Genomic DNA, 26,747 nt, shown 5'->3' with positions numbered 1-26,747 from the left:
GATCAGCTGCCCTCATGCCTCTTCTCTGTGACCCCATCAGCTGTCAGTGACACTCCCTCAACCTGTGTCTCAGCCCTGCCAGTGGAACCACCACAGGAGGAGCAGTGTGTTGGTGAAGGGATGTTGCCTTTCCCCACCTGCTGCTGCTACTTGCATAAGAAGAAAAAACCCAACCCTTGCATCTTTTTTTTTTCTTTACTTACCATAGAGCCAAGCCTACAGAGGTGGACAAAGGATAATTAAATCTTGATGAGCCAGCAGACTTGGCACAAAACCAAGAAGAACCTTGAAATATTCAAAGGCATTGTAAAATAATGGGAAGCATTAACCTCAGATCATTTTTGTGATGATGAGAAGATGAAAGTTGGAAACACGTAACTGAATTACTGTTTGTAGATATGCAGCACTTCTGAAGTTAAATCAAAGTATCATGTTCACTGTAGTTAAAGTGGTTAATATTTGCCAGATTAACTTGAGGCATTTTGATGTAAAGTGTAGATAATAGTGGCACAGCGTGCTTACACAGATGAAATGAGACATACTCACCTCCAATGCTTTTCACAGAAACACACCATCAGCACAGCTCCTCTTTAACCTGCAAAATCTTATTTTACTAATACCTTCTACAGGTTATGTTGTAACAGTGCAGGAAGTGATTCATTTTAGACATACAAATGTAGTTGTACTTCAAAGTGCTTTATCACTTTTCTGTTTCAACTTCATGTACAGCAGGTGGGTAAAACTTCAACATCATTTAGCTGTATGAGAGCCCCATGGGCTATGCCCACTGTGGCAGCAGATCTATTTGTCAGCAGAATTTCTTCTCACAGCCTACTCTTATCAGAAGACAGATGCGATTACTAAGCTAAAATGGTATGTGAAAACATATGGTGTTTTGGAGCTGCTTGGTTACTGTGGAGGATAAATAGCTCCTGACCCTAACCAGGATCTTTTCATGAAAAAAGAGCGGTGTCCCTATGCCTTATAAAGGCATGGGCAGGCTTATTCCAGCGCTCAAGAAGGGGCGGTAGCGGTTCGTGCTGCTGAGTTGTGTGGCTTTTTTTTTCCAGCAGCGGTCGCAGGCGAATGAAGAAGTTGAGCTGAAACTGCGAACACTTCATCCCGGCACTTAGCGGCAAAACTCAGTCAAGAGAGGAGGAAGCAGGTGAAATTAAAAAAAAAAAAAAAAAAAAGAAACCCACTTGGTCATGGGGAAATCAGGTGAGCAAATGCCTTCGTGCAGTTGGCTGTGTGGTCGCACAAAGTCCGTGCCTGGTTTTGTGCTTGGAAAGCATTGCTAAAGCGTTCAGTGGCTTTCCTCGGAGAAGGCTGCTTTCATTTGTGCATGGTACAGCCTGGGAGGAGCTTTCTCTCTGACAAAGGGTTGGATTGAAAAAAAGAGAAGAAAAGCGACCCCCCTCCTCAGCCTGCACAGTGTAGAGGTAGTTGTATTTCATATACAACTTTATAAAGTTTGTATTTTGTAACTTAAAGTACTTTAGCTTTGCTGTAAAAAATGGCTATGAATCCTGTAGCTTTAAAGTTATTTTGTGTCTTGCTGTGTGACAGAACTTATTAGCCTTGCAGATAAGCTGCAGGATGCTTCGAGGGGGGTAAGCTTTATCACCTTCCTGTCGGAAGGATTTAGATGTAAGATCTGGTTACTATTTAACTGCGGACAGACTTGCTCAGCTCCTAAGTCTCTCCCCAGCTGTGCGCATTTTCTTTTAGCCTTTCCCTGCTGCTGCTGCCTGTGCTTTGGTTCTTACCCCACTGCTGCTGGCTGTCTGTGTGCCCTGTTCAGTTTGGGCTGGAGAGACTTCTCCAAAGCTGCCAAGGAGCCAGAGACCTTCAGAAGGGAGTGCTCAGTGCCCCGGGTTTTCTCCGCCTTTGTCCTGTTAAGGCCATGAGTAAAAAACTGTCCTGAATTTCTGAAACAGCAGTGAAACTGGATGGGACTTCTTGTTCTTAGGGCATTGTTTCTGTGACAAATCAGAGCCTAGTGGCATGTTGTCTGTCTGTCCTGTGTGTGAACAGCACATATGGGGACATGCTCAGCAAAACCTAGAACTCGATTAACTCAAAACTTTATGCCTCTTCAGAGAAACTTAAAGAAAATCTTTGTGTGAGTAACACTTTAAAGGGCCTCAGCATGGGCATATTGGGTTTTTAAAAAATTTTCTTTATTTTTAAAGGTCAGCTTGCTAGATGAGATCAGAGTTGTCTGCAAATATGACTGTAGAGGGCTTACTGGTATGACACCCAGTCCAGACAAGCCACCTGCTTTTCTTTTTGGCAAAGTCCAGCTGCCAGTGGGTGGGTTTGGCCTCATATCCTGACAGCTAGATTGGGATAAATAACCCTATAACAATTTAAATAAGCATAGTCGCTGTGAAGTATCAAGTTCAGCACTTCCCATGCTAAGTACAAATACCAAATCAGTGTAGTGCCTTTACATTACATTAGCAAAGCACATTGGGCAAAAGCAGTAGATATACTCCACTGTGCATCTCACAATCCCAAAAGGAATAAAAATCTCCTTTTGTTTTAATGCATGAAAATTGCTAAAAGAGTCATAAGGCAATTACCATCTTCATTTTTTTCCCTTGCATATTTATTGCTGTGCATTAGTTGATTTTTACAAACTTAGGAACAATGGCAGACCAGAAACTCCCTTTGCCAAGGCTTGGGTAATGTTTGCAGCCTTAAGTGGTTATACAAATAGAACTTGAGATCTAGGTATGTGTTAAGAATGTTTTCTATTTGTGTCATGCTTTTCAAACCAATGTTAAACTACGTCCAGGTTATTGTCTTTGAGCTGTGTGCAATATTTTTAGATGAATCATAAAACTGAGATCCTGTCCTGACAATTGGTTTTTTGACTAAATCCCATCTGCCCTTTCTAGTTCCCTGAAGTCTTCAAATTCCTCTCTGAGATCATTCAGTGTGGTTTGCCTTTGAATGGGGAGAGCAGCTGTTGCACAGGGTATTGCTTCCTCTGTGCTTTTTGTGAAATACAAAATGTGTTCCTGCTCTAGTGATTTAAGGTGTGATGCAGACAAATTTCTCTGTACTAAGGTACATGAACATGTAACTGGTTGCATGACAGATCTGTTTGACCTCAGAACAGATCCCTTGCTCCTTTTCTGGGTCAGAGAGGTTAAGGCAGGGATTACCTGAAGGTCTAATTTAAGGATGCTTTAATTCATGACAAGCAGGGCCACTACTTTAAATGAGCAGTTTCTTTAACTTCTTGGGTTTGGTAAATCTGTCTTGAGGTCTAAGTATCCCCACGCAAAGAAAACCTGCTGTTGGAAATCTCAGTTCTTCGGTAAAAACTCTCCAATAATGTTGTAGTACTAGTTGTTAGATTATATTTGAAGCAATGCTCATTCCAAGTGTCAGAGCTAGAGACTTAGCACTCTGTTTCATTGGATAGAGCTGAGTGTTGAAACCATCGGCACCTCTGACTCAGCTTTCTTCCCTGAAAGCTACAGGCTGATGAAACCAAATTCATATTGAAACTTCCTTGTCAGGGTTAGAAAATGCCTCCCGTGGTCATAACTCCTGCAAACACTTAAGCCAAACACGGAGACCCTCTGCCCTCCCCCAGGTCTTCCCTTTTCAGACACCATTTGGATTAGTGGGGGGTGCAGGCAGCCGTCCCCATAGATCCCAGAGAGCTCTAACCAAGAAGACAGGGACAATATTTCTGCAGGAAAGAAGGGGATGGGGAGCTGGCAGCTCCTGGCTGCCCTGTTGCTAAGACTGCCGTGCTGGAAGGGCTCTGACCCCGCTGCAGCTGTGCGCGGCCGGAGGCGGGGTCCTGCGGGCAGCCCTCGCCCCACGGGGGATATCCATCCCTGCCAGCAGCTGCAGGCGATGCTCAGGAAAGCAGCTGGCTGCGAGCTCCACTCCTCCGCTCTGGAGCACGTGGATTTCTGCTGAGCAGTGGGAGTCTCTGAATAGGCTGGCATGGCGGTAGGAAAGGCTGCTAAAAGTCTTATTTCTCCCACTTCCCCCCGGGTTCAACCTCGTGGGGGAAGGGAGCTTGCCCCGCTTGCTCCCTACGGGAGAATAGCTCTCTTTACTCTGGAAAGTGTGTGCAGACGGTGTCAAGGTCAGGCACAGTAAATACGGCAATCATTTTACAGAGTTTGGTTTTGTTTTATTTTTCTGCTGGTTTTCCTTTTTTCTGCCACTTCTACAAATGTGGGCGGGACTCCAGAGAAAGGGCTGGAGTTACCCACTGCTCTGCGTGTTGAGTCAGTACAAAAAAACAAAACATAACAAAGAGGGGCTGAGAAAGGGTTTTGAGAAAAGGAAAAGAGACAGGAACCAGACTCAATGCAGTTTTCCATGCTGGTTTTAATCTCATTTAGAAGCATGTGCTGGTTTTTAACTCTTCAGATGCATCTTCAGAGTACAGTAAAAAGGACTGTTGTGTTTTCTGCAGAACGAGCTATGTCTTCGGCTGAAATACTGACTTGTATTTCAGCATCCTGGTAAGAGACAGCCATGTCAGGTCATGACAAAAATACAGGCATACTGGACAAGTGACCTGTTTGCTTTCTGAAAAATCAGATACTCCCAAGCAGCCAAAATGGTAAAGAGTTATGCTGGCTTTACAGTACTGGAGGGGATAGGGAAGATGGATTGTTTTGAACTGCTAGAAACTGAGCTTTTGCATTTGGTAACATTGGGATAGTTGCAGAACTAGCCAACACAAGTTACTGTCTTTTTCTTTACACCAGAACTGAACTGGCGGTGTGGTGGGAAAATGACTTTGCAAAACCAAAGTTAATTCAATTCTTAGTCCCACATCTACAGTTGTGTGTAGAAGACATTGATTGCTGGGTTCAAGTTCAATAAGTAGCAGAGAAAAACGTCTTCCAGGAACGTGTCAGGCTTTGGCAGTATTCTGGGCCCAATTTCTACCTGTCTGTTGAAGCATCAGAGTTTTGGTGGGGGAGGAGAGTGCAGCAGCCACCCCATGCAACAGCGATTGCTCCTGTCAGCTGTTGGTTTATACCCTTAGCTCCTCGTGTCCAAAGCAGATAAATACTGATGCAAGTGGGAAGGGCTGAGGAAGAATAAGATAGAATGTGATGGTCTGTAGTAACTGAGATACCTACCAAGGTTTCCCATGCTATTTTGCTGTACATAAAAAAAAAAATTGAGGATGAAGAAAGCTTTTATTACATGCAAACCCTGCATTTTCTATCCATACAGTTGGTAGTGTGTGTCCTGCCTAGGTTTGAATTTGCTTCTGTTGATGCTCTATGTCCAGGAACAAAAAGTATGAGAAAACAAGTATTTTGATTTTAACTGTTTTGTTGTTTATTATTTATCTCAACAGGCCAGAAGGCCGTGTCAGAGTTCTCGTTCTGTAGTGGCTATGCTGTTCTCCGAAAGATAAGTTGGAGCCTATCTGTGTTCTGTTTTTACAGGCAGATCTAGGCAAGTTCTGCCCATTCTGTGAAGGTCTGAACAGCAGCCAGAGCTGGGCTGGGTGGCCCTGTATAGGGGGTTGAGGTGAGGCTGTGTGGGTGCCCAATCTCCCTGGTGCAGAACTGGCTCCCGTGCAAGTAGGTGAGAGGAGGTGGTAGGAGTTCTGGGGTATTTTGTAGGAAGAAAATATGGGTCTGTTTAGGTCACTGTAAACATTTAATGTATCCCTGGAAATGTTCAAGGTCAGGCCAGATGAAGCTGGGGTAGGTTGAGCAATCGGGTATAGTTGAAGGTGTCCCTGCTCAGTGCAGGAGGATTGGCCTAGATGATCTTCAAAGGTCCCTTTCAATCCAAACAGTTCTATTATTCTATGATTCTATGAAATAAATACCCTTTAAAAAAAGATTTTATATTGTGAGAACTGGAGTTTAACCTGTTGAGCAGAGGGATGAAAAACAGGCGGTGTAATTGATAGTAAATGTGAGTAAAGAAAGATTTCTGTGCCTCCCTGCCTGACTTTGGGTACTGGATGGGTGAGTTCACACAGATCAGTGATCAGAAGAAATGTGCATGGCCATATTTCCATGCCTCAGGGAGGTGCATAAGTAAACATACTTTGAGCATTGCCACAGCTATCTTGGATGTCCTTGGCAGAAAAACAAGGTGGGAGGACATTGGAGCTGATGAGATTAAAACTAGTTCAGGTATGCTTAGCCCAAACCATGATAGAACATGAATGGTAGAGGTGTAAAATGCAGGAGCACATCCCAGAAGACTTCTATCTCGCTTTGATTCTTGTTTGCAAAATTCTTCACTATCCAAAGACTTTGGTTGGCACCACACAGCCAGAAGTGCTATGGAAAATCAGCTTGGCACTGGGTAAAAACAAGGTTGTGTCTGTTGCTGTCCATCTACAGAGCATAAGAACATGCAGCATGCAAAATATGAATAGAAAAAATTACTCCATTTCAATTTAATTACTTCTGTACAATTACTCAAAACAACTGATTTCTGTTGTTACTCATTACTGAATATAGTTGCACCTTATTTTCTTCAATAAATTTCTGTAATTATAAACTCTAGGCATATACAGCACTAGGGAAAGAAGAGATGGAGAAGATTACATGAATTGCATCTCCTGCAAAGTGTGATTCTAACACAAACAGGTCACTTGTGGCTTTGTGTTTGGAAGTGCATGTGCCCTATGAATTCTGTGGCAGTTGGAATTAAGAACAGGAGGTCTTTCTGATGGGAGAGTCTCCTTAGCCTTTTTAAAAGGGATAGCAGCATACACATTAGCTGCCTACAAATGTCTCTGTGGCTGTGTGGCATGATTACAATATTCAGGAGTCCTTCCTGGCAGAATAGTAATAAAAACAACACTTTTGATGTTTTTTTTCATGCAAAGCCAGGACTGGCTGCTCTGGAGATGACGAGCAGTCAGTTCCGACCTTATGTCACTCCATGGAAGTGATTGCTGGCTGTTCTGGTTGTTGGTCAGTTTGGAGGAGACAGGTGCTACAAGCCAAGGACTTCTCCTCACACCCTTGCCTCCAGTGGAAGTGAAAAGTTGCTTCTGTCAGTGCTCAAGACCTCAAGACTGCTGATTAGTGCTGCTTGTTTTGTAAATGTCTGTATCACAGAAGGCTCTGCTGCCTCTCAGAGCTGTTCAGCCTCCAGTTTACCAGGTGTTCCTTTTTAATCAGGGCAGTCAATTGCCTTACTGTTTATAAAAGGCCTTAAGTGAGGAAGTAATCAGCACTGTCTATTATAGCAAGAATAGGATTTGCAATCAAATAGTGACATGACTAATGTCATTGAAACATTATTGCATTGACAGCTTCATATTCTCAGGCCACATGCCCCAGACTGGGTATGAGGGAAAAGAGTGTGTTACATTGTGTGGCACAGGTAATGCAAGGTTATTAAGTTGCCAGTTTGCTGTAGAGCAAGCCCAGATATTAAAATGAGTAGGGTCCTTGTCCATCAGTTAACTCAGACATCTCACTGTTGTCCTGAAGCTCACCCCAGTGATAAGCAAGTGTGTGAGAAAATTCAGGCAAAAGTGGATGCTGAGAAGCATCACAGAAATTCCTCCCTGAAGAAGGATCTCCTGAGCTGAAGAGAAAGCTATTTTGAGCAGCAAACATAGGAACGTTCCAGGAAACTACTCCCATTTAAACTGGTATCTAATTATAGCTCCCAATTCCTTTCACTTTCATCAGCAGTAGTTACTTTCTCTTCTAACTTTTAGTAAGGTTACAAGATAACTCAGGTTGGAAGGGAAATCATGTACCAACAATTGTGATATCTCTCATAAATGCTTATTGTACAGGATGGGGACCTTGCCCCTTTTTTGAATTCTTGATTGTGTAAAAGGAGACAAGGAAACCCCACCCAGGATACAATACTTTCTAAACATAGGATTATTAAATCTTTCCTCCAGATTTATACATGGTTTCATTTCTTCTGTATATTTCCAAGCAATCAGCCAGTTATGTTAAAGAAAAAGGGAGTTTAACACTGGAGGAGATCAGTTTTTATGGCTGGAAATAATTCATGAATTGGAGTGTCAGATCCATTTTCCTCAATGACATCAAGCATTAAGGCCCAGTCTTGGAAGATGTTACAGTCCCAAATGGGGGGCAAGAAAGTGCAGTTAAATATGTGGAGAAAGAAGCATGGAACATTCACTCCCTGTTGCTGCAGACCCAGCCAACATGAGACCACCCTGAAGCATTTGTGGCTTCAAACCAAAGTGCTGAGTCAAAAGTGCAGTGGAACATAGACTGTCTTCTTAACATTTCTCATATCAGTTAGACATCCATCACTCCTCCACAGAAGGAATGCTATTCTCACAGTGGGAAAGATTCAGCTAGGGATGGTTTCCAGAGAGTTACATTTTAAGTGTGGATAAAGATTAATAATAAATGTCAGCTCTCTTAGAAGAGTCTAGATGCAAATGTTGTCTTTAGAAGCTGGGATCTCTTTTACTCAAGAATTTTGTTTCCAGTCGGTGAATATACTTTGAGAAGTTTGTCACAATAGAAATATCAGTTACCTGGGACAGTAACAGAGGACTTTTTGACATAGTTACTTTACAGTTCCCTAAAGCTTCTAATTCTAATTAATTTTTCCACAAACCTGTTGGGCATACTAAAAGCTGTATTTGCTGCATTCTTATTCCATAACCCACTTCCAGGGTAGAGTAGAGCAGTTCTGCTGAATCAAGGGAGACTGAAGGGATTTCAGTTTTAAAGCAGAGCTTTAAACTCAGTGTTTAAACAATTACTTAATTACCTTTTATGTGTTTTCTATCTACTTTGCATCTGTCTTCTCCATGTATTTTGGCTTCTGTTGTGGTTTAGGAATGGTTTTCTCCAATTTAGTGTTCCTACTGAAACCTCCCCAAATGATGCACTGCTCTCTCAGTCTCCTCTCTCCCTTCCCATGGGTGGCTGGAGAGGAGAATTGGAGAAACAAAAAGTAAGGACTTGTAAGTACAATTTACTGGAAACAGCAATGAGAAACAATTTACTGGAAACAGGAAGAAAACAAACAGTAACAGCAACAATATTAATAGAAAAATGTACAAGACAGGTGAGTGATTCATATGCAAATGCTCACTACCACTCGGAGCCTAAAACAGCTGATTGTGCCATGCTGCCTTGACACGGAAGAGACCCCTTCTCCCATTCCTGGAAAATCATGAGAAGTGGTAGAGAATAATCTCCAGGTCCTAGCTGTGCTCCCTTCTGGCTATTGCAAAAATCAGCCCTGACCTGGCTGGAAGCAAGATAGTTTCTTTCTGCCCAGGTTCTGGGCCTGAAAGAGTAACATGGAAGTAACATGCAGTGTCCTGTTAATATAAGAGCAAATTTCTAGGTATTTATTTTTTGGGGGAAGATTGAAAGGTGGGGCATTATCTCAATTTACCTCTAATGCACACATTGGGTGAAGATTTTTGAGGCCTCTGTCGTGGTTCAAAGAGAGATTGAGACAGATCTAATGGTACCTTTCTTTGTAGGATTCTGAATGAGGTTTGTTTCATAGTAACATAGGGCAATCTGGGTTGGAAGACTGTTGAAGGTCCTGTAATACAACCTCCAGAGCAGGCATATCTTGAACTACATCAGGTTGCTCAGCGGCCAATCCAACCCCACCTTGAATGTTTCCAGGGATGGGTTATTCACCACCTCTCTGGGCAGCCTGTGCCAGTGTTCCATCACCCTCATCATAAAAAAATTCTTCCACACATCTAGCCTGAATCTACATTATTTTATTTTATATCTATTACCCTTTGTCCTCTCACTACAGGCCCTAATAAATTGTCTGCCTCTGTCTTTCTTATAAGCCCCCTTTAAGCAGAGGCCACAATAAGGTCTCCCCAAAGCTTTGTCTTCTCTAGACTGAACAGTCCCAACTCTTTTGTTGTTAGCATTATATATTAATTATTTGAAGGCTAAATAGAAAAACTTAGTATTTATGGAAAGTAATACATTACCAGTGAAAATTAATCCATAAACAATAGGAACAAAAAGCACTGAAAAGAAACAATACCTCTGGAGATTGATACAGGGCTCATTTTTTTAGGCATAAAAACATATGCTTGTTTTGCTAGCCATGTGTGTGCCTGCTATAATGCTGTGTGTCCTGAGTGCTGAGGTAAAGGCTACCCACAGCATTTCTGCTGTGTAGGAATTTGGTGCTTTGTGGAACAATTCACTTTTACCATCTTGTGGCTCCACAAGAGCAGTGAAGGAGGCACAGTTGACAGCAGCAAAGGTGATGCAGGGCAGTTTGTGTTGTGGAACACATGTTCAGGTAAGTAACCTCTGTTTTGGCGCCCAAACTAAAATAGAAATGGCAGGAGAAGACAGCTCTAAAAAGTGGCTGTATGGGTTCAGGCATGAAGAGCTCTTCATGCAAGAAAGACTGAGTAGATTGGTAGATTGGTGCTGCTTAGAGACAGTAAGAATAGAGAAATAGAATTCTCTGAAAAACAAATGTGATGGGAAAAGGCAGCCTAGATTCCTCTGCCTATTTTTTCCTGTCACACAAAGCTGATCAATGAACCTGGAAGTCCAAGAGCGTAACAGCTGTAAGGTATGCTCTGTACCACATCATAGCCTAGAAATTCATCATCACATGCTGCCATTAATCTTAGCCAGTGTTCCAGAAGAATAAGAAATAGAGGCAAATAATTGAATATTGAGGAGGAAGCAACTGTATCTAATACTTTCAATTGTTTTACTTATTAAGGTGCATAATGATCCATGACCAAACTTAACTCTGTGGCAGTAGAAAATAATTTTTTTCTAGCAGCTTAAGCAGCTTACATGAAGGGAAAGAAGTACGTCTCCACAGCTGTTTGGGAAGCTGTTCCCATTTGGGTGGGAGCCTGAAAACTCCCATTAATTCTCACTTTTAATGCCTGGCTTCTCAGTGTATGGAACACTGGTAAAATGGAAAAACTTAACATGCATTCTGAAACAAATCTGAAATATATCTGGCACTTGGGCGTCCCTCTCCACACATCATCAGGCACGGGAAAAGCTGTACAGAGGGAGGTGGTTAGCACATGAGCTTGAGTCACAGAAGATAAGCATTTCTATAGCAGCCACCTTTGAGGGGAAGGGAGGATGGAGGTTCTCCAGGGACAGCATAGCAGTGCCTGTTGCAGCTAGAAGCAACTCAGTTTTGTCCATGACTTGTTACTCTTTGTAAGTCAGAAAGTTAGTACAGAGCTATATTATGCAGTATTTCTGTTAATCTATGGACTGGGCACTGATGAAATCTGTATTTCAGTTGACTTTTTTTTTAAAATTAGAATTTCAATTTGATATTGTCATTGAGAGCAAATTATTTGGATAGAAACTTCCATACTTGCAGGTCAGATTGTTTATCTACTATTTCAGTGCTGAGTGGGTAAGATATTAAGTCTAGATGATAACAGGCACAAGTTTAGCATGGTCTCAAGAGAAAAAAAAGTAGTCTGGAGTATGTGATGCAACTTTCAAAGCTGTGTTTTTCAATGTCTAATTTGTAGGCTGTCTTAACATTTCCTTGCTGGAAGCGTGGACCCCCTGCATCAGGGAAGGGTGTGAATTGGATGTAGGCTTGCTTTCCTCAGTGACTTCTGATAGATGCTGTAGAAATTGGCTACCTCTGTAACAGAGCAGATGAGAGGTTTATGACTCTAGCCTGATAGAATCAGTGAGCTGTGAGCTACAGTAAGCAGACTGATGGGACAGGTTCATTAGGAGTTTGTGTGCTTGAATACCAGAATGGAGGTGCCTGTTTTCCTGGTGATGTGCAACGTGTGATACACAAAATTGAGAGAGAACTGAAGAGGAAGAAGGTGGTGGGCAGATGTCACCTTGTTCAACAGGGCTTCTGTGTTATACCAACAAACTGATACCAAAAACGTGAGCCTGAAAGCATGTTACGGAGAATATATTAGATATATGTCCACAATGACACTTTCATCAGGAAAGAGCCAACCCAACTTCTGACTGTGTTCAAAAGATTTAAGGACTGCAGGAAATTGTAATGGCTTTCTTGTGTGCATTGGATACTAAGATTATTTTAGGCTACTGTATTATCCCAGTGCTATTGAGGAGCTAGAGAGAACTCCAAGTGCAGCCTAAAGCATGAGAGTAAGCTGGGTAATCACCTTAGGAAAACTTTCTGGGAGCAGCGTGTGCAAACTGGCAGCTCTATTGTGGGGAAAGTGCATCATTACAAACAGCAGAGGAGAATAATGCTAATACAGCAGAGAATGATTGATTTCAGTTGTCAGGATCAAGTAGTGAGAGGAAGCTGAGAAATCTAAGGTTAATAACAGGAAACTCTTTTTAGTCATAGGATCTGTTCGGGTTTCCCAAGTGCCTTGCAAGGTAAATGATGGTAGTCATGCTAACTGAGATATTCAGAAATGAAGCTGATGAATCATTAATAAATATAAAAACCCATGCCACAGTAGTTGTTTCTTTCCTTACCACTTGCTATTTGTGAACATTTATTTGCCTTGAGCCAAATAAAGGTGTATTTTGAGATTTCTATGAATTTGTACTAGAAAATGAATTAGATGAATGGTGCATGTTTCCAAGTACATGCAGAGATCTAAACATTTTAGTGTCTTCATTCTCTTTAGGTGGTGCCCTGACTAATACAGATAATTCTTGCATGTAGGGACAATCATTTGCATTTTTAATGCATCTCCTTGGAGGAGTTATTTGTTGCTTACTCTGAAATTGGAATGGTGATGCGGTGCACTGAGAGCTTAAAATGAAAGTCAGTCAAACTGATTTTGGTTTTAAACTGACAAACTGATTGACTAACCTTAAATCACCTGCTGTTGAGGAAAGCAGTAATGATCACAGTTTTCTTCAACCTCTGGTGAGTCTGTAGCTTTCCCAATGGGAGGGTCTGTTAGAGTTTGGTTTTGGATGGAAGTCAGTGGTTCCTTTCATCCTGCTGCCAGGTAATGAGGGTGGTAGCCTTGTGTTCTTCTATCCAGCCTGCACCAGGGCTTGGGTTCAGAGTATGCTTTTTCTGTCTTCACTAATGTCTGTATTTGACAGACCTTTCCAATTTTTTAATGTGATTTCAGCTTCCAAACAATTTGCTGAAGAAGTCTTGAAAGTACACAATGACTACAGGAAGAAACATGGAGTCCCCCCATTAAAACTCTGCAAGAAGTTAAACAGAGGAGCCCAACAGTGAGTTCAGTCCTTTCTTTTCTCTAATGAGATTTGTGACACTTTTATCTGTTAGGTTTGACTGTGTTTATTGCAAAGATATTTGCCTTTTGACATGCTGATAACAAGTGAAGACTTACTGAGTAGAAAGTGTGGGACTCTGCTCTTGCATCCCCTCTTTTTCCATCACATAGCAGTAGCTGGTCACATGGACACGTGGTCACAATGATACAAATCTTTCTTGGAGCCTTTTTCAGATGTTGACTACATCTGTCTGCACTGGTAGGTGTCCTCTGCAGAGGGCAGTTGTCTAAAACATGCTCCATCACCACTTCTGTCAGATGAGAGATTGTCATCTGCAGGAGAAGATCTACTCCTGCTGAAATAGCGAGAAAGAACTTTTTCATGGTAAGAAGTGGTGACTGGTCTAAGATCAGTGGAATCAGGACGAAGTAATTTCAGATTAATTTATTTATCTCCCAGCCACAAAAGTAAAAGTATGATATGTTCTCTGTTCTGTCAGGAAAGAAATATCTTGCCTCTACTCCAGTGTTGAAGACTGCACAACTTCTTCTCAGTCTAACATACAGTGAATTCATCTCCCTGCTCTTTGACTTGAGTCTTCCTTACAGACATTTGAGTCCAATACTGCTTGTCCTCCTTACTGTAGTCATGATAACCATATTAATTCCTTTCTCTTTACAGCTGTAGTTATGATAACCATAGGAATTCCCTTCTCTTTACAGCAATCTTTTTCAAAAAGTAGATCTAAAAATCTTCAATTATTTTTTAATTATGATCCTCACAGTACAAAGGAGATAACTGAAGGAGTAAATGCTGATTAAACTATTCAGAAGATAAATTATATTGAATGGTGGGCAGTTTGATTCCTACTCTACACATGACATCTTCTTCCATTAGCTTTCTACCATAACCATGCAGATTTCTCTGTGCTGGGTGATTGGGAGAGAGAGATGCTGTAGTCTTTCCAGAACCTGATTATTGTCCCAGCATGATGGGACACAGATGTCACACAGATGAACTGCCTCCTGATTTCTCCCAGGTCTTGTGCTGTACAACACACCATGTAAATGGCATGTGGACATGACCTCTGGCAGGAAGAAAAATCTTGGTGTTTTCACTTTTTTTCTTTCTTTTTTTTTTCTTTTTTTCTTGAGACACCATTATAACTGGATACAGTATTCCTAAAATGTGGAATGCTAGTGACTCATTCACCAATCTTGTAATCTGCTGGGACTTTCCTTCTGTTCTTCAAAGGGTTTGGGTTTTTTTTCGTTCTGTTTTTCATGCTCACAGTGAGGGAGAGATTTCATTGACTTGTCAATAGCACTTGTTGGGTCTCAGAAGTGCAACACTCAGTTTGAACAAGTTGGCTTGTATGAATAGTTCAGATTATTCTATCAAATATGCATTGCTGCACATTTATCTCTGAGTGTGCTGTTGCCCTTGCTGGGTATTTTTAGATCCTTCGGAAATTCTTCACAACCCTCTTTGGTCTCAGCTGATGCCCTGCTGCAATGAACAACAATAGGAAACTTCTCTTTGCTTGAGGTCTATAACTTAACTTGTAAGAATTAAGACATGTTTAGAGACTGGTAAAACTGCTTGATAGCAAGAACAAGAAATGTTTTGGTTGGAATAAAAGACATGAAATTTAAGAAATCTCATATTTTTCAAGACAGATTTTGTATATTCTTAAATTAAAAAAAGAACTTGACCTTTTCTTTGTGTATATCCTATATATATATACATCTTTGTTGGTTTGTATTTGGGTGCTTTTCTCTCTGGGTGCTTTTCTGTGCTTCTCTACCTGAGTTGAAAATGGTATGTTTCCTACTATTTGGTTTCCTACTATTTTCAGGTCCAGTTATTGTGACAGGTGAACTGACTATTGGATTCCTGCTTTAACATGAGATGAGTCAGCCTCAGAAGGTGTCTGTTTATCTCTGACTGTAATGAAGCATAGGGTGATGATCTCAGATGAAAATCTCATGCTTTCAGCTGCCTGAGCTGGAGTGGATTAATCACCTTTTGTCTCAAATCCCTGGCAGCTTCATCCATCTGCAATGTGTGCTTAGTCCTGCCTCTAACTTGGGATATGAGGATCCTTAGGAAAATTACAGAACTGTAGAGATAGCATCTAAAGATCCTCCAGTCCAGGATCTAGCAAACTGACAACTGACAAGTTTTCATTATTTTTAAATTAATGGATGTAGCTAATTACTCCTCTTTTTGTTTTGGTGGGTGGATTAGGGCAGAAGGAAATTAGAACCTAATGACTGCAGTGCTAGCTTGGGTCAAAATGTTCAGCTGGACAAAATTCATGCCTCTGGCAGATGCCAGTAATTCATGATTAGGGAAGGAGTAGGAGGACAAAACAAATATGATCCTTCCCCCATTATCTTCTTCTGGAAATTACAGATTTATCCTGGAAATTACCATTTTCCTAAGCAGTAAGTTGTGTCCTCATTTATTTGTTGCTGTTCATTAATATGCCATGAAGATTCCTCCCCACATCCATACACTGTGAATTTGCCTCTCTCTTTTTCAAACTCACGTGTGCTTTGGTGCCTGCATTGTCTTGTGGCAATGACTTCTGCTGCACAGTGTGGAAGAAGAGCTTTGTCTCACTTGAATTTTAAATCTATGACCTGATGACTCTGTGTTGCCACTATAAGAAATAACAAATGGTCTTTCCAATTTCCCTATCTCTGTATTGAAGCCTTTCCAATGTTGAATAAACAGAGTAATTGCTTTACCCATTATGTTCTTCTTAACCCTATTGTTCTAAGAAAATAAAATACATCCCACATTCGCACACATGTCAAATTCTATAGAAACAGTGCTGCTTATCCCTGTGTTGGTTTACACAGTTGTTGCCTGAGAGTCTCCATGTGATCCCCTTCTCTTCCATCTTGTTTCCTGGTACATTGCTCTTTTTTTGAATTTCACCTTTTTTTCTTTAATTTGTAAATGGAGGGGGTTTGTGATTTCTTTGACTAAATTCCCCCTTCTGTTTTTTTCCAGTCTCACTGAGAACATTTAATTTACTCCTGTAAGGGACCTAGAAATGCTAGGAGGTGGCACCTGTAGCAATTGCTGTAAATACTTCCCTTTCCACCTGCAGCTGTGGCTAAGGATGGCTGTTGGATTTCCAAGTGCTGGTTAAAATGTGGTGCAAGGGAATCTGCCCTTTGATTTCTTCTAGGCTCTTCTCAGAATTTATACAGATGCTCATGAAAGACAGGGAAAATGTGTTTTTCCTTTGCCTAACTCATTGATCTATGTAACCTTAAAGCATCTCTGGTTCACGGCTTTGCAACTTGACTTAAACCCGTCATCTTCCAGCACAATTCCTTCCTTGCATATCCTTCTCTTCCTCCTGTTCCTCCTCCTTATTGCTCATTGCAGCTGTGGTCCCTGACTCAATGTGTGGTTCCTTTGCTAGGTATGCAGAAGAACTGGCTACCACGAGGGTCCTCAAGCACAGCTCCGAGTCTGCTAATGGGAATTGTGGAGAAAACCTAGCATGGGCATCCTATGACCAATCAGGTGAGCTCTCTTCTCTTGTTGTCTCACAGACACTTGATAAATGCCTTATCTCAAGTACTTTGGGTTGCATCTGGTAGCAAGAGTGCTGGAGTTTCCTCTACTTCAAATGTATCCAGCATAGCCCAGCCCAGGCTCCCTGGGGACAAGGCTGTTGGTTTGCAGTTACCTGTGTGTCCTGAGAACAAGAAGCATTTGTGGGCACAGAGGGAGTAAGGGACTGTGGGGGAGTGTCATGTCCCTTTGGAAGCAGGACTTGGCAGCTTCTCCCTGCTCCCTGTGTCCCTGCTGTGGAGCTGTCTTTAGTGGTGCTTGTGTGTCCACGCAGGAGAGAAGGAAGTCGACAATGCCCTCAATTTCACCTTTATCCTTAGTTTGTCCCAGCCAAAGAGAGGTCTGCCCACAACCCAGCTGTGGTCAGGGAAGTGGAAAAATGTCTCTTGCACACTGCTCAGCAGTTCCTGTTTGTGGGGGCAAAAGCAGGGGTCTGGACACCAAAGTGACAGTGGCTAATGTCCTTCCACTAATATCTTCCACTCTGTCAGCAAACAGGCTTTAAGCCCTTTTTCATTATTATATTTTTGAAGACTATTTTACTCTACGTATTTTCTGATTGTAAGTGTAATTTGTCACTGTGAGCCTTTGGTTTGGGTGCCCCAGGAGCTGAATTTTGGTGAGGCTGACAACCTGTAGTAAGCCCTCAGCTGGAGAGAGATTCAGCAAGCTCTTCCCTCCTGCCTCCTTCCAGTGAGCAGGGCTCATGTCTCAGCCTGCTGGGACAGCAGGTGGGATGTATTAAAAGTGACCACTTGCTTTCTTTATTCCAATCTACCCCTGGAATTTCCAGCACAGCCCCAAAGAAACAGAAGCTTGTTTCTGTAGACTGGAGGCTCTGTTTGAAGGACCTGGAAATTTTAGTGAGTTTTAGTCCCAGGGATGCTGTTTGGTTCCTCTTCAGGTGCCAACTCTAGTCCCAATTTTCCTGTTGAAAAAGAAACCCATGGTGGAAAAGTACAATTTGATCTGCTCATATTTGGCATTCTGTCCTTTGCAAGGGTGTGAGGAAAGGATTGGGAGCAGCATGGGAAAACACAGATGTATGGCAGAGTTTGCATAGGGGCTATGACTCACTGACTGAGCTTAGCTCTTTCTTGTTTGTGTTACTGGCCTGTGCTCCTTCCCTTGAGGTTAAAGCCACAGAATTCCCTTTTAGAGAGCTGGAAACAACACACAAATCCTTCTACATAATGTCTGTCTGTCTTTTCTCTGGATGTGGTCTGTTTTCTTCAGTGCACAGTTTCCATACATAGCTTTCCAGTTTTGAGAAGTTTTGCTGCTTTTTATCCACAGGATTAAGTACCATGTTGAGCAAATTAAGCTACATCCTCTTTTGTTCTGTGAAACATTTCTACTTTTCCAATGCAACAGGATCACTTGAAGTACCAGAATGAGAAAGCTAGTTCTTCAAAGGAAGTTATTTTCTCATCTAGGCTTAGTCTTCACCTCTGTGGAGTTGGTTCATTCTTCCTCTTTTTCTCATATAGTTCCCTCTGGATAGTTAATTTGTACCCTGCTCAATGAGGCAGGAATTTGGATTAAGACATCCATTCAGGGGCTTGACAAAGGCAGGCAGTGTCTTCTGGTTTCTTTCCCAGATAAAGCAAGACTCAATAAACCTCTAGAATACTCTGTATTCTTTCTCAGAAAGTGATGGTGTTGTTTATTTTGGCTCTTGCTGAGTTCTGTAATAATGCCAGAAGATGCATTTCTTGTTTCAGTGAAGGCTTAAGCTTTCAACTATAAAGCCTTCTAATATGACTCTTCTCCTGGTACAAGAATACCTTGAATTCTATTCAGGATTTTAGAGTTACATAGCCTAAAGCTGTTGCTAGAAATATGTTTATCCCTGTAATCCAAGAAAGAGTTGACAGCTGTTTCCTCCCTCCAGTCCTGCAGGAACTGCTCTGTGGCAGACTTTTCTTTGTCTGTGTTCAAATAAGTGAGCTGTCATCTGCCACTAATGCAGAGACTGCAGCCTGCCTTGGCAGCTGTGCTATGTCAGGCTTCAGGATGCCTCATCTCATTTCTCATGTGTTGGGGGCTGCAGGCAAGCACTGGATGTCTGAATTCTGTTTGGGATGGCTGGTGTGGCTGAGAAGAACCTGCCCTGTTGCTGGTGGAAGCACTATGGTTTATGAACTCCAGAGAGTTTGTAAGAGAAATCCAGTCAGCTATCCCCCAAATCTGTCATGGGAGGAATCTGGGTCTCCTAAGGCTGGGACTAGTGTGCAGAACAGCACAAGCACAGTCTGTCCAAGCCCTGGAGGAGTGTGCTCTGACTGAAGGCCTGCCTTGATGTATCTCTTGCTGTCTAACACCAGGCTCGTACAATAGTGTTAAATAAAGTAAAATAAAGTAAAGACCTGCATAAGGGATGTTGAAAGCAGAGAATTACTTCCAAAAGCCATTGGTATGACTTTAGTCTAGGTAGATATTTTATTTCGAAGGCAGTGTTAAATCTACCCTCTTTCCCCTCAGACTGGTGGAAGGAATTTATGAAAACTTAGTTTTTAAGTAGATCACTGAGGTGCTGCCCATTTGCAGAGAAATATGGTCTATGCGATTCTATTAGAATGTTTTTGGCAACTTAGTGGGATTACTTGAGGATTTAAGCTTTCTTTGGTATGAGGAGAAACATTAAGGCTGAGCCCAGAGAAGTTAAATGCTGAGGGGAGCTGAATAAAGGAATAGGGCTGTCACAGCATTGTGTTCCCAATGGTGAGGCTGGGAATGTGTGTCCAGTCTTGCACAGGCTGGGAATGTGTTTCCAGTCTTACACAAACACACTTATATCATGGACATGTGTTTATGTGCAGAGCAGCACAAACAGATGCAGTCAGTATTAAAATGAACAGCACCAGCGGCCTCTTCCTCTTTCCTTTTCCAGCTGATTTCAATATATGTTCCAATATATGTTACTGGAGTATATATAAGTAAAAAATGCAAGTATCTATTTCTCAGTAAATGATTTAAAGGTAGATATAATGTATATCGTATAGTGTTCAATTACATATGTTTATATATATGTATATAATAGAAATATAATTCCAGTGTGGATCCCAGCAGCAACTGAACTCAGACACTCAGTCTGCCCAGTAGCTGTCCCTGGATCCTGATTTCACCAGCAGCTTGCACCTGGACATACCCTGAGGCTGCAGTTCCACTCCAGTCACCAGCACAGTGCATCTCATACACACAGGTCCCTGGCTGCTGACCAGAACCCAGGCTGCAATGGCCATACACTTCTGCAGCTCCCACAGAGCACTTCACCTGCTCACCAGCTGGTCCCTCTTCTGCTTTGCTGGTGCTCCAGTTGCTGGCACCACACAGAGGTCCCTGCAATCCTTGGTCTGGTACCAGTTGTTGGCACTCACACCCTCAACATCTACACAGAATGGGGCTCCTCACCCAGGAGAATAGCTAAAAAATACATTTAATGAGACAACAGCACAGCTGATGAGATGCAGAGCATGGCTGGGTCACTGCTTACATGCAGTGGCCCCTTGATAACAAGGGGGACATTATTTAGACTGTTAGTCCTGCATCTGGACTGAGCCCTCATGGTCACTCCTCTGACCCTTGGAGGAAGCTTGAGGCACAGTCAGTGTGGCCACGTTGCAAGCATGTTGCTCATGTAAGTAAAATCAAATCACTGTGCTGGTTCTGGTCCCAGTCTTGGGCAAAACTATACTTGGACATTAGTTCAAGGATTGTTGCACCAAGTTTTCACCTGAGGAAGATTGTCCATCATGACTGAAGCTCATTAGAGTGAGATTCAGCCTGTTCTGAAATGAACATCTAGTAAGCCTAGCTGAGCAGGTCATCAGTGAGCTCTCTCTCTCTGGGACAAGGGTGGAGTCAAACTGTGTTTCCATAGTGAAAGTGTTGAAACTCTGAGTGTAGTTTACAGTAGGGCAAAGAGGAAGGGTGATAAAAAAGCCCAGCAGAATATTTATGAATCAGTTCCACCAGCAGAGCAACAGAAGAGAAGCTGCAGCTCTGACTGTAGGGCAGATCCATGTGCTTCTTGAGAGGAGTAAACTTTATCATTTCTGCTCTGATCAGGAATGAAGAATGTGAGCAACTTCTTTTCTGTGTATTTTTTCTTCTGACTGAAAAGCATTTTGAACAGCAACCAACTTCCTTTGTTTTGGGGGAACTTTGGGAGCAGGGGGAGCTGTTCTCAACAGAATATTGAAAAGCAATTAAAATAGACTCTAAATATGACTGCATCATTTATTCCATAATACATTTAAGTGGAAATATTGTGGTCAGTTTTCTGAACCAGTAAGTCTGAGGATGCAAGTTGTTGCAAAAGCAGGTAGGCTCAGGGCACTCCTGACCCTTGTGCTGTTTTCTCTCTGGAAGCCTGGAGGTCACGGGGTTCAAAACAGGGGTTTTCCTTGGTCAGCTCTCCTATGTGCCAGCTGTCACTTTCAACACTGGTTTGGCTTGTGTCCCACCAGGGCACTGTTTACTGCTCCATAAAGGGCAAAGAATCACAAGAAAAGTATTTCAGAGGAAAGAGAGACTGTTTAATCCCTACGTACCTATCTGTCTTCTCATGTGGTAGTAGCTTCCACATTGGATTCTTCCTCACTTCCCGTGCCATGTGACAGTTACCATTCATTCCCTTCACTTAGAAAGCACTTCTTTAACATGATTTCAAGACACAGTTTGCCAAAAGTTTCCTAGTCCTTTGGTGACCTTCTCTTTTGCTGGAAAAAAGCCAGTCTTTATTTTCTCACAGTTTATGAGGCCATGACTCTTTTAATTCAAGGATGATGACAGCAATGCTATATAATGAAAACTTGATCCTGCATGTGAAAAATGGAGAATAGTGATCAGCTTCTCAGCTTTAACTACCTGGCCTCAGTCAGTTGAAAGCTTTCATCCTTGAAATCTGGGAATTAACACATGATAGACTGTGCTGTCCAACTATGCTCATTGTCTTTCAGGTACAGGACTGAAGCAGTCTTACCTGATGCCATTGCTATCTCCCTTGAATTAAAGCAAACAATTTTTCAAATGATAGTATTCTTTAAATTAAAAGCAAATTAATTATGAAGAGATATTATATTTGTCAAAACTTCCATGTGCCCTGCAATACTTGCATTATGGAGATTTTAAGTTCTGTCACGTGCAGGCTAGGCACACTTCTCAGAGCTACAGTAAGCAGAGTGGGGGTGACTTTCTCTTTAAATACTGTTGATGCTATATCCCACTGATACATTAACAGAGCTGGCAGCAGTGAGAATGTAGTCTTACATCTGCTAAAATCTTGCTTATGTAGTATAGTCACTTCAGCACTAGTACACATAGAATACATGGGCTTCATAAGGTCTGATATGTCAGCAGTCACCTTCTGTACTTCTGTTACACCCAGCTTACCACAAACCCTTCATAGCTATGAAATCTAGAGTGGGACAGCATGATCTGATTGGTTTGTTTTGTGGTTTTTTACTATGTGCTTTTTCTTTTCCCCTTGTATTGCATAAAGGTCACTATTTGCACTTTCTTTTTTAGTCTTGATTTTAGCTTTAATACGAGTAAGAAATGAACAAATATGTGTTACATACTTCAACCATAATACAGGTCTAGTGGGTTTGTCTTTCTGGTGCAAGGAGAGCAGGAAAAGAAGAAACCAATTGTTATTCCTGAAACTTTTACTTTGGGAGGCAAGAGATGTTTTGTTACCTTTTTATGTAGAAAAAAATATTTATTCTACTAAGCACTATTCCTAATGACCAGTGTGGCATATAAGTTCATAGTACTTCAAGTTCATAAACCTCTCCAAAGATAGCATTTCATTGAATATTTGCTTATCAGCTAGGGCTCTGACAACCAGCTTGCCAGGCTAACATCATCATCCTTTTAGCTGACTTCAGTCATAACAAACTGAAGTTTAAAGAAGTTAACACAGTGTCTGACTTCTAGAAGTGCACAAGTTTAAGACTTTTTGCTGCAAAATAGCAAAGCATGACTCATTGCTCTTCTGCAGCCAACAGTCCACCAGGGACCAGCATTCTTCATGATGTCAGGCTTAACAGCTTTGGCAGCTTGCTTTGAAATCTCCTGGCCTTGTGTGGATGATACATCCTGGAATGCTAAGCAGAAATTTAATTATTGAGGTTGCTCAGGGAAAAACCTGACCCCTCTCATCCCCCCAGTGTTTGGCACAAGAATTTCCTAACAACCAGTAATGGAAAACAAGTAACATTTGACATTTGTCTGCACTGCATCTGCAGATTTGGGTCTGAGCTACATCCCTGGCTGTAGTCATGGTCCTCATACTGTTGTCAGGGAAAGCCTTGGGTGGGATGAGACAATGCTAGACACACAGGCTTCCACACAGAAGCAGCTCCTAAGTATGAAAATTTGAGGTTTCTGTAGTACCCCAGACTATGGTGCCTCAAAATGGACCTTCACAATGGCTTTAGTGCTAGGTAGAAACCACTAAAAATAAATGCACTCAGAAATCAGAAATATTCAATGCTGGTGAGAACACGGGAAACTAAAAAGACATCAGAAATTTAATTTTTCTTTGGGTTACCTGGAGCTGGAAGGGGTAAGCATCCACAGGTGTGACCTTTTGCTTAGAAAACCGGGAACACTTAGGCATTTTCAAACACATTTCAAGAGGAAGAAGAAGCTGGTGAGAGCTGTATGTGTAAGCCTGATGACAGGAGCACTTATCCAAGATGAGGGAGATGTGTCTTCATTACCTTCCAAGCTGAAAGTTACAGAAGATCTTACTGGCCAGGCTGTAAGTGAGCTACACTTTTGTGTTTATGTAATGATTCTGCAGCACATTTCTTTTGTCTTTCAGGAAAAGATGTGGCTGACAGGTGGTACAGTGAAATAAAAAATTACAGCTTTCAAAACCCAGGGTTTTCTTCTAGGACAGGTAAGTTCAGACTGGGAACTGTCTCTTCAAAAATGAAACTTCTACTATTATGCTAAAAACTGACAAAAGTGTAAAAAACCCTGAGAAATTAGAAAACAAACAAAATTTGTAGGGGTTTTTTAGTACTGCATTTTTCCTCTGACTTCAAAGTTTTGAACAGGCAACTTATTTTAAGGCAAATTAATTTGTAAGAAATACTAAATTGGAATCTCATTGGAGTCTTACTAAATGTACTGTGTTGTTGTTTACATTGATATGTGACTTCTGCTGAATTATATCACTCCACTCACAGAGATCACTTCAGCTAAAATCTGGAGACTGGGGATAGGTTGTTGCTGCATATTAACAATCTAGTGCAAAATGAATTTGAGAATGTTGTTCCTCAAATAAAGCTCAAGCAAGAGAGGTACCTGACCTTGTTTCAAATTAAGAAAATGACGCTTTTCTCCCTGACTTTGGGATTTGCCTATGCATAGTGGGAACAACAATGTGGGGGTGGCTATTAAACTAGGCAGAAGAAGGCACAAAAACAGTGGGGTTTTTGAAGAGTTGCACATGCAAACACATGGGGGAGTATGAGGCAGTTAAAGCAAATGAATAATAGTCACTCTCAGAACTGCTGTTCACACTGCAGGGAGTACAGACTGTGATGTCTCTGTCAAATTTTACATCAGATACTTATCCAACTACTTCTTCTACAACTCTCCTGCTACATGTTCTTATTTGGATACAGAACATGGAAATGGGAATAGTAGTATGAAAACAAATCAGGTTAGGGGTTTTCAAGACAAAATGCTAGAGGTAGGGTTCCTTTTCATGTCCTTAGCTTGTTCTCATGTTACACAAAGAAGCAGCTGTGTATTGTTCTTTTTTCCTCCAGCACCTCACATGTTAAAGGAAATGTTACAGATTTAGTATTTAAAGGGAATGTTTATGTTTCTCTCTCTTTCTTCAGGTCACTTTACAGCAATGGTTTGGAAGAACACAAAAAAGATGGGAGTTGGAAAGGCATCTGCTAGTGATGGCTCAACGTTTGTGGTGGCTAGATATGATCCAGCTGGAAATGTAGTAAATCCGGGCTATTATGAAGAAAATGTTCTTCCTCCAAGAAAATAATATTTAATTTTTTTTAAGGTAGTCTTATTGCTTAATGACAAGTGAACCTGGATTTGGACCTAACAGTATTGAAATGAAGCCCAATTCAATGAAATCTGTTTGATACTTCTGTTCACATCTCAGTGTGGAGGAAGCAATTACATTTTGCTTGAGTCAATCTGCACATCAGGCCCCTGCTGTTTCTGAGGGGACCTCAGTTTATTTGAGGATGAACTATAAGCAGCATTTCTGAAGAATAACATGGGTAATTTTTTTTTTAATTGTTTGCATGAGCTCTGTGTCAGCATGTGAGTAAACACATGTTGGATGTCTATTTTTTTTTTAACAAACAAATGTATAGCTTTCTGGAAACTGAAGATACCAGCTTGTAATTATATTATGTACTCCCAGCTGTCCAATATTTCTTAATAACTGTACCTTAGTTGCTCTGTCTTTACCTCCTGCTGTTGTGGGACCCACTCTCTGCAGATGGAACACATGCAAAACTTCCTGTAAGAAAGGTACATGTAGTGGAATTCAGACCTGTGTGTTTTTATTAAGAGGATCTTGCAGAACACGAAAAGGCTGCTGGCAAAACTGTGGCCATCAAGCAAGCCGTAACTAATGCATGATCTAAAAAAAAACCCTAAAATTTTTTAATCCCATTTTAGATGATGATATATCAAAATATGTTTGAGATGAGTATATTTTAAGTTCAAAGTGCATCCTACAGTTTACAGTATGTACCTTGTATTATAATAAAATTGTTTACTTCCATTGCATAAAAATAAGATTCTACTTTTTTGATATTTATACACAAAAACATGTCTTTGACAGTGTACTTTGGATTTTGTTTCTCAGTAATTTATTTTTATTTCCTAAGGAATATCTTTTAAAGGTGTCATGCTATACAGGCAATAATATTCCCAAATCATCTCATCTCCTTTAATAATGTAACAGTAGGGGTATTCACATTGTCATAATTAAAAGATGCTTGCTCTTTACTAATATTATTCAATAATAGTACTATTTCATGTGCTGAATTGATGCCTTGAAAACAATGAAGATTTCATTTCATTAAGAACAAGCCAAGCAAAAATTCTGGGGACACTCTTCTCTGATTAAATGTGGATTGGGCTCTTTTGGCCAGGTTCATATACTCTGCTTCAATGTGGGGGCTTGTTTTCTTTGTAAAAGTTTCTCTTGACTTTTGCTGGGATTCTGTATGCCATAATCTGGTTCATGGACAGTGCCATTACAGAAATACTTCTTTTTGTTTACACTGTTGTAATAAACTGCACTCTCATGGCTTGATTGTATGTCACTGTGATGCTGTTTGTTACAATTTTTTGCTGTAACCAAGAATTTGACCTATATCATGAACAACTGAAAAATAAATATTTTTGAATATGAACAACTCAAGCCTTTGCTGTTACCTGATTCTTTGTCGAATAATCATCACATTTTATTTCCAGGACATGAACATATGACATTATTTCTTTTCTAACATGGGGTGAAATAAAAGCAGCAACTATTCTAGTCCAGGAAAGAAAGAAGAGACCTTCTAGGAGAGGCTAAATCATGCATCAGATGATAAATCCTCACTTGATACAAAGACTGAGGCTGAAGAGCCGTACCTCTTTCTCTCCGAGCTCCTGCTTTGTACCTTGTTTCACTCTGCTGCTCCCTCTCTCAGCTGACGTGTTGTCGTAAAGAAAACCCACTTGACTCCCACTCAGGTGTGTGTGTGTTTTTCAGGAAATGCAGCCTTGGGGCCTTCCTCCTCTCAGCCCTCAGCTGACAAGAGAGATGAAAACAGAACTTTCTATAAAAAATAACAGGCTTGCTGCGACTGACATAGTTAAAGATGATGTTACAGAAATTGGCAGTATTAAATACTCTGGTTTTTTCCTAATGACTTTCATGCTGTTGGCCCTATAATTCCTTGAATGATTGATACA

The 26,747-nt window shown here is 41.2% G+C and overlaps 1 protein-coding gene across 2 annotated transcripts; it reads left to right on the top strand.

The window, feature by feature from the left end:
• The first annotated feature begins 910 nt into the window (after positions 1-910).
• GLIPR2 (GLI pathogenesis related 2) lies at positions 911-26,208 on the top strand. 2 transcript variants are annotated; one of them, XR_013183518.1, is made up of 6 exons: positions 911-1,221; positions 13,067-13,175; positions 16,624-16,727; positions 23,614-23,691; positions 24,647-25,373; positions 25,685-26,208. XR_013183518.1 is itself a non-coding variant. In XM_054637836.2 (5 exons), the coding sequence occupies exons 1-5, from the start codon at positions 1,209-1,211 to the stop codon at positions 24,805-24,807; spliced, it is 465 nt and encodes a 154-aa protein (XP_054493811.1). In that variant the 5' UTR covers positions 911-1,208; the 3' UTR covers positions 24,808-26,208. The 2 variants fall into 2 exon arrangements, 1 of the variants encoding a protein (XP_054493811.1); XM_054637836.2 differs by having other exon boundaries at positions 24,647-26,208.
• The last annotated feature ends 539 nt before the right edge of the window (positions 26,209-26,747 follow it).

The sequence above is a fragment of the Agelaius phoeniceus genome, chromosome 1, assembly GCF_051311805.1.
Source record: "Agelaius phoeniceus isolate bAgePho1 chromosome 1, bAgePho1.hap1, whole genome shotgun sequence".
In the NCBI taxonomy this organism is placed as follows: Eukaryota; Metazoa; Chordata; class Aves; order Passeriformes; family Icteridae; genus Agelaius; species Agelaius phoeniceus.
The sequence above is the reverse complement of the archived record's forward strand: the minus strand, read 5'-3'. Positions and strand labels throughout refer to the sequence as shown.